This window comes from Arachis hypogaea, chromosome 2, assembly GCF_003086295.3.
Source record: "Arachis hypogaea cultivar Tifrunner chromosome 2, arahy.Tifrunner.gnm2.J5K5, whole genome shotgun sequence".
In the NCBI taxonomy this organism is placed as follows: Eukaryota; Viridiplantae; Streptophyta; class Magnoliopsida; order Fabales; family Fabaceae; genus Arachis; species Arachis hypogaea.
In genome coordinates, this window is record NC_092037.1 from 97359795 (window position 1) to 97372819 (window position 13025).

Here is a 13025-nt window from a genome sequence, read left to right on the forward strand (position 1 = left end):
CGAGGGCGAGAAAACGGTTCATGCCTCTCCCTTCCGTGAAGTGGTAGGCACCGGGGGTTCGACGTCTGCCCCTGAAACCGATGATGGCGTGGAGGAGGTTCCTAACCCCAAGAGGAAGAGGAAGATGTCATCCAGTCCCGAGGGGGTCCTTACCGTCATGGAGAGGAATTTTGATGCTGGGAACTTCATAGATTCCCAGCGGATCCCTGGTACTGAGGAGTACTTCCATGAGTCTTCCCTTGCCGGGCAGGCGAGGTGGATGTACCGAACCCTTCTGCGGGGTGCCGTGATAGCCCGGAAGGCCGAGTTTGAGCTGTCCGGGATGGAGTCCCTCCGCAGGAGGCTGGAAGCTAGTGGGAAGGCTAATAATGAGCTAAAAACTGAAGTCGAGACTCTCCGGGAGCAGCTGACTCAGTCAAATGAAAAACTTGACGCCGCCGAGAAGAAGGCCACTGCTGCCGAGAAAAAGACTGCTACTGTTGAGAAGAAGTTAGAGGATTCGGTCGCCACGGTTTCTCGTCTTGTCGAACGTGAGATGGCTTTGGAGGGCCAGGTCGGCGCGGCGCAGAAACGGGTGGTCGAGGTGGAAAAGGAGAAGAAGGCCGTGGAGGCCGAATTAGCAACGTGGAAGGCTAAGCACAAAGATGTCGTGAAGCAGGGGAAGGGTGCAATTTTGGCGACCGAGGAGGCTCTTAAAGCTCAGGTCAAGGTCATTGCTCCCGAGTTTGATACGTCGGCGATTGGGGTTCTCAAAGTTATTCAGGATGGCAAAGTCGTCGACGCCCCCAAGAAATGAATCTTCTGTTTAGAGTTTTTGTCTAGCCGTTTTGTTTTGACTTGAACAATTTTAGTTTCTGCCGTTTTGGCTTGTGAACAATTTGATTTTAGCCGTTTTATTTTGGCTTGTGATCAATGACCGTTTTAATCGTTTGCTCGTGTTGTCGTGATAAACTTTTCCTTATTCGTCTGGTCGTGTTTCCGTTTCTATTAACCGTTTTTGGTTTATTGTCGTGACTTATATCGATGGCCCACGGTATTTCGCGTAGTCGTTACGATGGTGGTTGACGGGTTCCCGGGGTGATCAGTCCCGGGAACGTGTGTCGTCGTTGGTCGTGATGGGGTGGTCTATCTGGAAAATTGAGTGACAAAACAGGAGAGAAAATTTGCACAAGTGTATCTTATTCGGTAATCGTGTAAAGGACTTGTAAGTCGCTATGAGAAGTTGAAAAGTTAAATTTGTAAATTAACTACTTAGCTAGCCTGGTCGGCTTGTCGGGCCATTCTCTAGGAGTAGAATCTTCTTAGGTTGTCCGCGTTCCATGTTCTTGGGACTTCTTTGCCGTCAAGCCTTTCCAACTTGAATGCTCCTTTTCCCAGCACTTTTTTGACTCTGTAGGGGCCTTCCCAGTTCGCCGCCAGCTTGCCTTCTCCGGGGGTCGGTAGGCCGATATCATTTCGCCTCAAGACGAGGTCGTTTGGCTCAAATTCCCTCTTGATCACTTTGGTGTTGTAGCGCAGAGCCATTCTTTGTTTTAGCGCCGTTTCTGTCAGATGGGCCATTTCCCTGGTTTCATCTATCAGGTCTTTTTCTATGGCTTCCTCCACTCCTTTCAAAAGCAGCCGCGGGCTCGGCTCACCGATTTCTACGGGTATCACTGCGTCTACCCCGTACGTTAGTCGGAAAGGAGTTTCCTTAGTGGAGGATTGTTCGGTTGTTCGGTAGGACCAGAGGACCGTGACAAACCCCAATTTGACGGTTTGTTTTGTATTGAGTTTAGAGTATTTTGATAACCTTTTGCCACATTTAGCCTATGGATTAGCATGGTTTTGTTATCTCTCCCATATTTGTGCTTAAGTGTAAAAACATGCTTTTTAAGCCTTATCTTGATAAATTCTAATTTCTCTTTGATTCCATAAGATGCCTTGATGTGCTTGTTAGTAATTCCAGGATTGAAATAGGCTAGGCATGGATCAAAGGAAGCAAGGAAGGAAGCATACAAGTGGAGAGAAGCACAAAAAGCCAAAGAGTTGAATTCGGCCAAGCACGCGTACGCGCACAAGGCGCTCGCGCGCACATCGAAGAATTGGCCAGGGACGCGCACGCGTACCGTGCGCGCACGCGTCGAAGCCCGCACGTGATTCTTTTATTACAACACGTGTCTGGCGATTTTGGAAGGTTTTAGCAACCAACTTTGGTGCCAAAATGCATATAAAAGCCAAGGATTGAAGGGGATTGACACACATTCACACACATTCACTTCCATAGACTAATTTTAGATCATTAGGTAGATATTTTTAGTTAGTTACATTTTGTAGAGAGAGAAGCTCCAACTTCTCTCTAGGATTCATCTTCATCTTCTCAATTCTCAACCATTCCTTGGCGAGATCTATTACAATACTCAATTTACTTTGTTCATGTTGTAGATCCTCTTCTCTAATCTCATTAGTGTTTGTAATTGTTCAAATGTCATAGATCTTAGGTTTAACTTTGTTGCTTTGGATTCTATTGATTCATTGAAGATTTCATTTTCATTGTTGTTCATTGTTGATTGTTGTTAATCTCTTGTGTTGAATTGCTTTGATTCTAATTCTTTTCTCTCCATTTTTCTATGTCTTTCATTCTTGTCCTCCAAGTGTTTGAGAAAATGCCAACTTTAGATATGGAGTAGTATTACCTCACTTGGCCTAGTGGTTGAGTCATTGGAGACACTTGAATAATGGATGTCAATTGTTGATTAAGAATTGAGGATTGCTAATTGACTTAGAAGTGCACTAAAGCTAGACTTCCCAAGGGTAAGACTAGGACTTGTGACTTGAGTTAATTACTTTTACTTGACTTTCCTCTATAATTAGGGGTTAACTAAGTAAAGCAACACTCTTTTGTTATCACAATTGAATGAAGCTATAGTGATGGGACTTCCAAATGTTCAACCTTGGCCAAGGCTTTTAATATTGATTGTTTGTTGTTTTCTTTTATTCACACTTTTATGCTACACTCTTTAAACCACAAAAGACCACTTAACCAATAGCATGCATCCTTGTAGCATTCCTAGGGAAGAACGACTCGGGATTAATACTCTCGATTATAGATTGTAGATTTGTTTGATGATGGATTTTGCATCGGTCTAGACTATACTACGATTGATTACTTGAAAAATTTCTATACCGGCAAAAATTCATTCGTCAAAATGGCGCCGTTGCCGGGGAATGCGCATGAGTGCCATGTTTTTGGTTAATGTAAATATGTGAATATTGTGAATATGTTTGTCTTTTGTTTGTTTGGTAGTTTTTGTTAGTTTTAGATTTCTATTAGTTTTGATTCTTACTAGCCACTATGAATTCTCGTCCTTGTGGTTTTGGATATGACTATGACTACTTTGTAGGCGATGAAAACTTGAATGATGGCTCACATTATGGGATAGACGAATTCTCAGGAGGGGAGCCATATCCGTATGAGCAATCACCATGGCAACCTTCCCCTTCAAGTTACTATGATGTTAATCCTTCCTATAATGCATATCATTCCTATGGATATGATGATTCTTATCATGGTTATACCTCTCAACCACCACCATTCTATGCACCATATTCTCAACCCACACCTTATTTTCACCAATTGCCTACATATGATCCAAATCTATATTCCCCCTATGCATACCCTTGTGACGAGTATGAACAAGCAACCCTTGAATCACCACCACTCCAACATTTTTACCCTCCAACCCAAGTTCCCATAAACGATACACTTGGTATCATTCTTCAAGAGCAAGAAGAACTCCAAACTGCCTTCACTAGTTTCACCTCTACCCTCCAAGAATTTACATCCCGTATAATTCCACCTTCCACCATTAACCAAAATAACTTCCCACCTCAAAGCTTTGATGAATCTTCTTTCCAACCATATCATGAATTCCCCACTCCGCCACAAACCTCCATGGAAGCATATCAATGTCCATTAATCCAAGAGCAATATGATCCTACTTATGTTAATAAAGCGGAACAAGAATTAACAGATCGTTTCAAGGAAGAAATGGACCGACTTCAAGCAACCATCCGTCAAAAGATAGATTCTTGGGATTCATATCACAAGAGAAATGAGTTCATGGATGATTGTGAGAAAGCAACCAAAGAGGGAGGTATGAGGGAGACTTTAGAATCTCAAGTTGAGTACAAGGAAATGGAGCGTATGTTGCAACAAGCGGAGGAAATGAAGATTGTTGAAAATAAAGAAGTGGAAGGAGACCTAGAGGAGGTTGAACAAGAAGGAAGTTCCATCAACAAAAATAACTCTACATCAAGTGACAATGGTGATCTTGTTAAAGCTTCCCCCATCGAATGTGAAATCAATGTTAAGGAGGGTGCGCAACCTCCAACACATAACTTGATCAATGATAAAGGTTTGGAGGAAGTTAGCAAACAAGAAGAATTTAAAAAGAGTTATCAAAAGATGGAAATCATCATGGAGGAGGCAAAGGAAGTGGAACCTACAATGTCAAGACCATTGGATATCTTCCTTGCTAAGTCGCCGTCCCAATTACAAATTGAGTGGGTAATCATTTCATCCTTTAATTTTCTTGGCCCACATCAATATGCATTGTTAGAAACGGACGGCCAACTTAGAGCTCTTTGTGGGCTAGAGAGTAAGAACGGATTAAATATCGGTGGACAATTTCAATCAAGGTGCATAAAGGATGGAATATCAAACTTTGAGTCTCAAAGGTGGAGTGAAGCCACATTCAACGGGAGTACGAGTCACAAGGAGAACTCAATAAATTTGTCATCCTATTGGAAGTATGAAGATATGGAAGAAAAGGAGCTGACAAATAAAGTATGGGACCCGGGCACATACATAAAGCACCATCAACTTAGGAACCTTGTTACTTGCTTAGGCCCCCGTGAAGGCCTTGTACGCTTAAATTGGGATCCCGGAGGCTATTGGAAGTGCAAACATTGGTGGGGATTCGAAGAAGAGTTTAAGCACAAGCCACCCTAGCAAGGACTCCACCAAATGTCCAACTTAAGGACTTTAACTAAAAGTGCTAGGTGGGAGACACCCCACCATGGTAAACTCTTTCCACTCTCTTCTAACCCTGTTTAATAAGTGATTTGAGTTACCATTGTAGGTAGGTTTGCATATCATAATTAGCTTGTTTGTATACATTAGTAGCTAGAATAGTGACATATATGTTGTGATTAGTAGAAATAGAATAAATCTCAAAACCAACTTGCATTTTAGAAAGTGTAGGTTTTTGATTAAATAAGGAGTTGTAGGCACCATGGGGAGTTTTTGGGCAAGTAGAGCTTTTAGGCATTATCCTTTTCACAAAAAAAAAAGGGGTGGACGCGCGCGCACACTGCACGCGCACGCGTCCATGAGCGGATGCATCACCACCCATATTCCAGAGAGTTGGGCCTCTCCTAGGCCGGCGTTGTGCCTCGAGCCCAACTCACCTCACGCTTACGCGCACTATGTGCGTGCGCGCCATACAAACATAAGGAGCAGCACGCGTGCGCATACTTGCCGCCTACGCGTCGAATTGCTGCTGCAAAATCTTGCGCCAAGCCCCAGAGAGTTAGGCCAGCTCTGGGCCATCCTTAAGCCACTGGCCCAATTCAGCTCGCGCGGACGCGTACCTGCCGCGTACGCGCAGGTATAGGTAGTGCAACCACCAGGCCATTGACCAGAGAGTTAGGCCTCCTATGGGCCAACCTTAAGCCTACAGCCCAACTCCTTTCACGCGTGCGCGCACGCTACGCGCACGCGTCCTTACCCATTTCGACCTTCCGCGCTTGAGCGCGCTGTACGCGCACGCGTAGGTCTCGAATATCATCAATGCACGCGGACGCGCATGGTGCGCGCCCGCGTCGTTTTAAAATGATGATAACCCTAACGCTCAACGAGCGTCGCGCAGTCGCGCCCTTCTCCCCCCAACCTCCATCTCCATTTCTGCAAACTCCCATAACCTCCCTGCTCTGCCGGCGACCACCACCGCCGGCCACCCTCCCTTCTTCTTCTCTTCCTCTCTTCCATCAACCCCCTCATCTCATTCATTCACCACATTCTCCCTCTCAGCCACTCACTCTTCTTCCCCCTTCCGGCCGAACCTTCACCGTGCCGCCATCACCACCGCCGGCGACGCCCCCTCCCTCATCACCACCCAAATCTCTCTTCCTCTCAACCATCCGTTTCTTCTCGGCCGCCGCAACAACTCTCGCCGCCGCTTTTCTGCCGCCACCGCCACCGTTGACGACGGCGCGGTCTCTCATTCTGTGACCCTACTCCCCAATTCCCTTTCCGTTCCTAGTTCCCTGCCGCCCCAGGTTCCTGCTCCAATTTTCGTTTTCATTAACTTTTCATTTCTGTTAATTTCTTTAATTTTCTGTAAGATAGTCTGCATTCAAATGTTGTATGTTAGGATTAGTTAGAAATAACTGCGGTTAGGTAGCTAGGGCTGGATAGAGGATTCTAGGCCTGATAAGTGCTCCATTTGTGTTTATTTTCTGTTTGTTTGCTTGTCTGCTAAGTGCGAATTTTGAGTTGCTCTGTATGCAATTTGTGCTGCCTGAATGCCTTATTATTGCTACTGTGATTAATTGATACTGTAATGATGCTGTTTGTGCTAATTTTGCTATCCGGGAACGTCCAATTTTAAGCCGAGATGCTGCCCAATTTTCAAGAAATTTAATCTCATTTTGATCTTTATTACGAATTTGGGCTAATTCTCGTTACTTTTGACTTCCGGGATTTGCATTAAACATTGTGAACATGATTTGTGTGCTTGAAAGGTGCATCTCTCATCATGCTACTAACCTCTAATTCCACTTTTCTAAATCACTGACTTCTTTACTCACCAACTTCACTCTTACTTGCATTTTAACCCTTTTGACCATTCTTTTGAGTCATGATGATGAACATGCTTATTCTTTAGAAATTGTGCACATTGTTTGATATATGGAACTCTTGGTTTAAGGCTGTGTTTTCCGTTTTTTACTTATCATCCATGTTTCAAATTTTATTCACATCATGTTTAGCCATCTATTTTACATCCTGAACATGTTTTACTTGCTTCATGCTAAATGCTTAAATGCCTATATTTTACTCTATTTTTCAGGATGTCGGATAAAGGGAAAGGAAAAGCATCATCTTCCAAAAAGAGAAAGAAAACCCCAAACCCCACTTTTGCCTCATTGCTTGCCTATGCTCAAAACCCTTTAAATGACATAGATAAGGCAAACCAATTACTACCGGCCCAGGATACGGTCAAATTCCCCAATCTCTATTGTGAACTCAGATTCCCAAGCTACAATTCAAAGAATCTGAATACTGAGAAGAAACTACTTATACCATCAGACTTGGCCGACATCATCCACCAGCGTATTGACCGGATGGGTTTGACTTTTCTGGATAGGGAATTGAGCCGGGTGAACCGGTCTTGGGTACAGGAGTTCTACTGCAATTTCTTCCGCCACTCCCTTGATTCGGTATTTGTTAGGGGGATTGAGGTACCCATCACAGAGCAGGCCATAGAGGATGCCCTTACTTGCCGGCCTAAGACCAGTGACACCGATGCATTCATGCAGGCCGAGATAGACCTTCACTGCATGACTTTTGATTTTGAGGCATTGAGGGCAGTGGTAGCTACTCCTGATGCTCCTTGGGTTATGGATGCCGATAACACGGCACCCAAGGGGATGCACTTTAGTTATCTGAGCCGAGAGGCCAAGACTTGGCAGCAGATTTTCGCTCATTACGTCATGCCTACTACTCACTTCACAGAGATCCCGGTTGCTATGTTGATCCTGATCAGCTGTGTGATGGAGGGAAAAGAGGTTTACTACCCCCAGCTGATCAGGCGGTTCATGTGGAGAGCCCACATCCGAGGTATCTTTCCGTTTCCGGTTTTGGTCACTCAGATGATTCAGCGGGCCGGAGTTCCGTGGCACCAGGATGATGTATCACCACCTCCACCGCTCCCTCAGAAGGAGCCAGTTACTATTCCGTGGGGATTCTGGGTGCACGAGAGGCCCGCCTCGCGCCGTAGATCTCGAGCCAGAGCAGCAGTTGAGGGAGCTGGACCCTCTTCATCATCAGCCCCTGCAGGAGCATCTACCGCAGCTGCACCTCAGCCGATGTACTTATTAGTTCAGCGTCTCTTCCAGAGTCTTCCGGTTCCGATGAGGAGACAGATTTACAGACTGAGGGTATTCCTGCGGATGAGCCAGCACATATGGATGCACCACCTCAGACACAGGAGTCTCAGCCGGTACCACAGCCACAGCCAGAGCCTACCGGTGTACCTATCCCTGATCCTCAGGATTAGCATCGAGGACGATGCTTAATCTTAAGTGTGGAGAGGCAGCTGGTGGCATCATTAGATACCGGTGAACACTTTGCTAGCTATCTTACTTTGCACATTTTTGTATACATTTGATGTATTTTGAGTTTATTTTGGATACTTTTACTGCTTGATACTTTTACTGCTTATTTTGGATTTATTTTGGATTTTAGATACTTTGATGCTTATGGATATCCTTAGATGTGATTTCATACTTTTACTTTTAGTTGAATTTTTCTTTATACATTTTTGCATATCTTTCTTTTTAATTCGTGGTTGTGATTAGAAATCATACTTGAATTGTAAATATTTAGTCACCCTTTTTGCATAAAAAATTGATTTTAAGTGAAAAAGGGAAAGGGTGAACTAAGAAAATTTTTGAATTTTTCAATCACAACAATGCTTATTCAAATATTGAAAGTTTCCAAGAAGTTTAAATATAGGGCATCAACCCAATTGATTGAAAGAAAATTTTTGGTAAAACTTGCTTGAATTTCATACTTTGTGGAGCATGTATTGAACTAAGAACACAAGCTTGTGAGACTTGAGCCTATTGATGTGGTTACATTTTATAACCACTTATTTTCCATTCTTGTGTGAAATTGTTCTCTTTCTATGATTGTAATCCTTGATTTGTTTGATTCTTTATGTCCATTTATTTCTTGTGTTTATGCATTTATATGATTGAGGCCATTACTTCATTAGCCACTTGCCCAAATAGCCAACCTTTTATTCTCCATTGTTAGCCAATTTTGAGCCTATGCTTAACCAACTTATTCTCAATTTAGCTCATTACAAGCCTAAGGCGGAAAAACCAATGAAAAATCCTTACTTGGATCTTTGATTAGCCTAGGCTAGTGAGAGTGTTCATTATTCAAAGTTGGTGAGACTTGGGAACATTGGATGGGATAAAAGGGGTAGTATACTTTTATGTTTAGGAATTGGGTACATACTCATGTATTAATCAAATGAATAGACCTTATGCATTGATATTCTTGTATATAGTTTGACAAAAGAAAAAGAAATAAAGAAAAAAAAATGAAAAAAAAAGTGATGAAAAATGTATATGAAAAAAAAAGAAGAAAAAAAATAATAAAGAAGGGGACAAAATGCCCCAAAGTGAAGTCAATAAAAAAGGGATCAATGCATAGGTGTTATGAATCAAATAAGGATGCATGAATATGTAAGAAAAAAAGTGAAGAATGGGTAGTTAGAATAGTTTGAATTTGTATAGGTCATTATATAGGTTAGGTGGGAAAGTCTATGCTAATCAAAGATTCAAATCTTAGTCCACTTAACCATAAATGATCCTACCTTGACCCTAACCCCATTACAACCTAAATGAAAGACCTCATGATGAATGTATGCATGCATTGAATAAATGTTGATTGTTAGAAGAAAATCAAATTTTGGAAAGCTTGATTAGAAGAAAATTGAGTGATTAACCCTTAAAACACTTGAGTGAATAGAGCAGATACACATCCGGTGAGGGTTCAAAAGTTCAATTACATGTATTCACCCATATTATCTATATTCTTGCAAGTTTAAGCTCTTTTTGATAATTCAATACAATTGTGGTTTGGAATTAATTCCTATTACCTAGCCCTTGTGCTTACACATGCCCTCTTGGTAATATGTTTGAACTAAGCATTTGCATTTATTCTAGGTAATTGCATTTAGATAGGATTCATATAGTTTAGATGCATTTAATGAATGTCATACCCTTTAGTTCCTTCTTATTTTAGCATGAGGACATGCTAAGGCTTAAGTGTGGGGAGGTTGACAAACCCCCAATTTGACGGTTTGTTTTATATTGAGTTTAGAGTATTTTGATAACCTTTTGCCACATTTAGCCTATGGATTAGCATGGTTTTGTTATCTCTTCCATATTTGTGCTTAAGTGTAAAAACATGCTTTTTAAGCCTTATCTTGATAAATTCTAATTTCTCTTTGATTCCATAAGATGCCTTGATGTGCTTGTTAGTAATTCCAGGATTGAAATAGGCTAGGCATGGATCAAAGGAAGCAAGGAAGGAAGCATACAAGTGGAGAGAAGCACAAAAAGCCAAAGAGTTGAATTCGGCCAAGCACGCGTACGCGCACAAGGCGCTCGCGCGCACATCGAAGAATTGGCCAGGGACGCGCACGCGTACCGTGCGCGCACGCGTCGAAGCTCGCACGTGATTCTTTTATTACAACACGTGTCTGGCGATTTTGGAAGGTTTTAGCAACCAACTTTGGTGCCAAAATGCATATAAAAGCCAAGGATTGAAGGGGATTGACACACATTCACACACATTCACTTCCATAGACTAATTTTAGATCATTAGGTAGATATTTTTAGTTAGTTACATTTTGTAGAGAGAGAAGCTCCAACTTCTCTCTAGGATTCATCTTCATCTTCTCAATTCTCAACCATTCCTTGGTGAGATCTATTACAACACTCAATTTACTTTGTTCATGTTGTAGATCCTCTTCTCTAATCTCATTAGTGTTTGTAATTGTTCAAATGTCATAGATCTTAGGTTTAACTTTGTTGCTTTGGATTCTATTGATTCATTGAAGATTTCATTTTCATTGTTGTTCATTGTTGATTGTTGTTAATCTCTTGTGTTGAATTGCTTTGATTCTAATTCTTTTCTCTCCATTTTTCTATGTCTTTCATTCTTGTCCTCCAAGTGTTTGAGAAAATGCCAACTTTAGATATGGAGTAGTATTACCTCACTTGGCCTAGTGGTTAAGTCATTGGAGACACTTGAATAATGGATGTCAATTGTTGATTAAGAATTGAGGATTGCTAATTGACTTAGAAGTGCACTAAAGCTAGACTTCCCAAGGGTAAGACTAGGACTTGTGACTTGAGTTAATTACTTTTACTTGACTTTTCTCTATAATTAGGGGTTAACTAAGTAAAGCAACACTCTTTTGTTATCACAATTGAATGAAGCTATAGTGATGGGACTTCCAAATGTTCAACCTTGGCCAAGGCTTTTAATATTGATTGTTTGTTGTTTTCTTTTATTCACACTTTTATGCTACACTCTTTAAACCACAAAAGACCACTTAACCAATAGCATGCATCCTTGTAGCATTCCTAGGGAAGAACGACTCGGGATTAATACTCTCGATTATAGATTGTAGATTTGTTTGATGATGGATTTTGCGTCGGTCTAAACTATACTACGATTGATTACTTGAAAAATTTCTATACCGGCAAAAATTCATTCGTCAGACCGCTGCGAATTCGTCGGCCCAAGCGCCCTTTTTATTGTCCAACCTCTTTTTTAGCCCCGAAAGGATGACCTTGTTGGCGGACTCTACTTGTCCGTTTGTCTGAGGGTGTTCTACCGAAGAAAACCTTTGCCTTATACCCAGGCCGTTGAGAAATTCCGTGAACTTCTTGTCAGTAAACTGCGTGCCGTTGTCTGAGATGACGACTTCTGGTATCCCGAACCGCGTTATCACCTGCCTCCACATGAATTTCCTGCAATTGGATGAGGATATGCTAGCTAGTGGTTCGGCTTCTATCCATTTGGTGAAGTAGTCAATGGCGACTATGAGGTACTTGACTTGCCCGGGGCCGACTGGGAAGGGCCCTAGGAGGTCGACTCCCCATTGAGAAAATGGTCGGGAGGTCGTTAGCAAGCTTAACTCGGAGGCCGGCGCCCTGGCAAAGTTGGCATTCTGTTGACACTTTACGCATTTTTTGACAAACTCCTTGGAATCCGTCATCATCGACGGCCAGTAATATCCGGCTCGGATTAGCTTCCTTGCTAAGGCCTTACCTCCGATGTGGTGCCCACAGCAGCCCTCATGGACTTCTCTGAGGACGTAGTCCGTCTGGTCGGGGCGTAGGCACTTCAGTAGGGGCTGGTTGAGCCCCTTCCTGAACAGCTGTCCTTGGATGACGGCGTATTTGGCCGCTTCCCTCCTTAGTTTCGCCGCATCCTTTTCATCGCTAGGGAGTTTGCCGTGTTCTAGGAAGTTGGTGATGGGGTCTAGCCAGGAAAGACCTAGGGTTGTCATGTGCAATGTGATTGCCGGTTCTCTTGCCATGCCTTGGATGAGAGACCGGTTCCCTTCCCCTGGCTTTGTGCTGGCCAACTTTGATAGGAGGTCTGCCCGTGTGTTCCTTTCTCTAGGTACGTGGTGGACCGTGACCTCTTCGAACTTTTGGCTCAAGCTTTTAACCTTTTCCAAGTACTTCTGTAGCAAGGGGTCTTTGGCTTGGTAGCTGCCGTTTACTTGGAAAGTGACGACTTGGGAATCGCTGCATATTTCCAGTCTTCTTGCGCCGACTTCTGCCGCTAGGGTTAAGCCTCCTATAAGGGCTTCATATTCTGCTTGGTTGTTCGAGATGGGAAACTCGAATCTGACCGACTGTTCGTATACAACCCCAATCGGGCTTTTCCAGGATGATCCCGGCACCTCCGAAGGTCTGGTTGGAGGCTCCGTCCACATGGAGCTTCCACCGTGTACCCACCTCTTTGCTTGGGTCTCCTGTCACTTCAACTAAGAAATCCGCCATGGCCTGCGCCTTGATGGCTTGCCGGGGTTCGTACCGTATGTCGTATTGGGAGAGTTCGATGGACCAAGTCATCATTCTTCCCGCCAGATCGGGTTTTTGGAGAACTTGCCGGATCCCTTGGTCCGTTCTGACGACAACTTGGTGACTCTGGAAGTACTGTT

General features: G+C 43.1%; 1 protein-coding gene across 1 annotated transcript; it reads right to left on the bottom strand.

The window, feature by feature from the left end:
- Positions 1–11564: 11564 nt before the first annotated feature.
- Positions 11565–12392, bottom strand: LOC112729018 (uncharacterized). Its single transcript, XM_025779409.1, has 2 exons — positions 12036–12392; positions 11565–11801 (listed from the first exon to the last, which is right to left on the bottom strand). Exons 1-2 carry the CDS (start codon positions 12390–12392, stop codon positions 11565–11567), a joined length of 594 nt encoding a protein of 197 aa, XP_025635194.1.
- Positions 12393–13025: the final 633 nt, after the last annotated feature.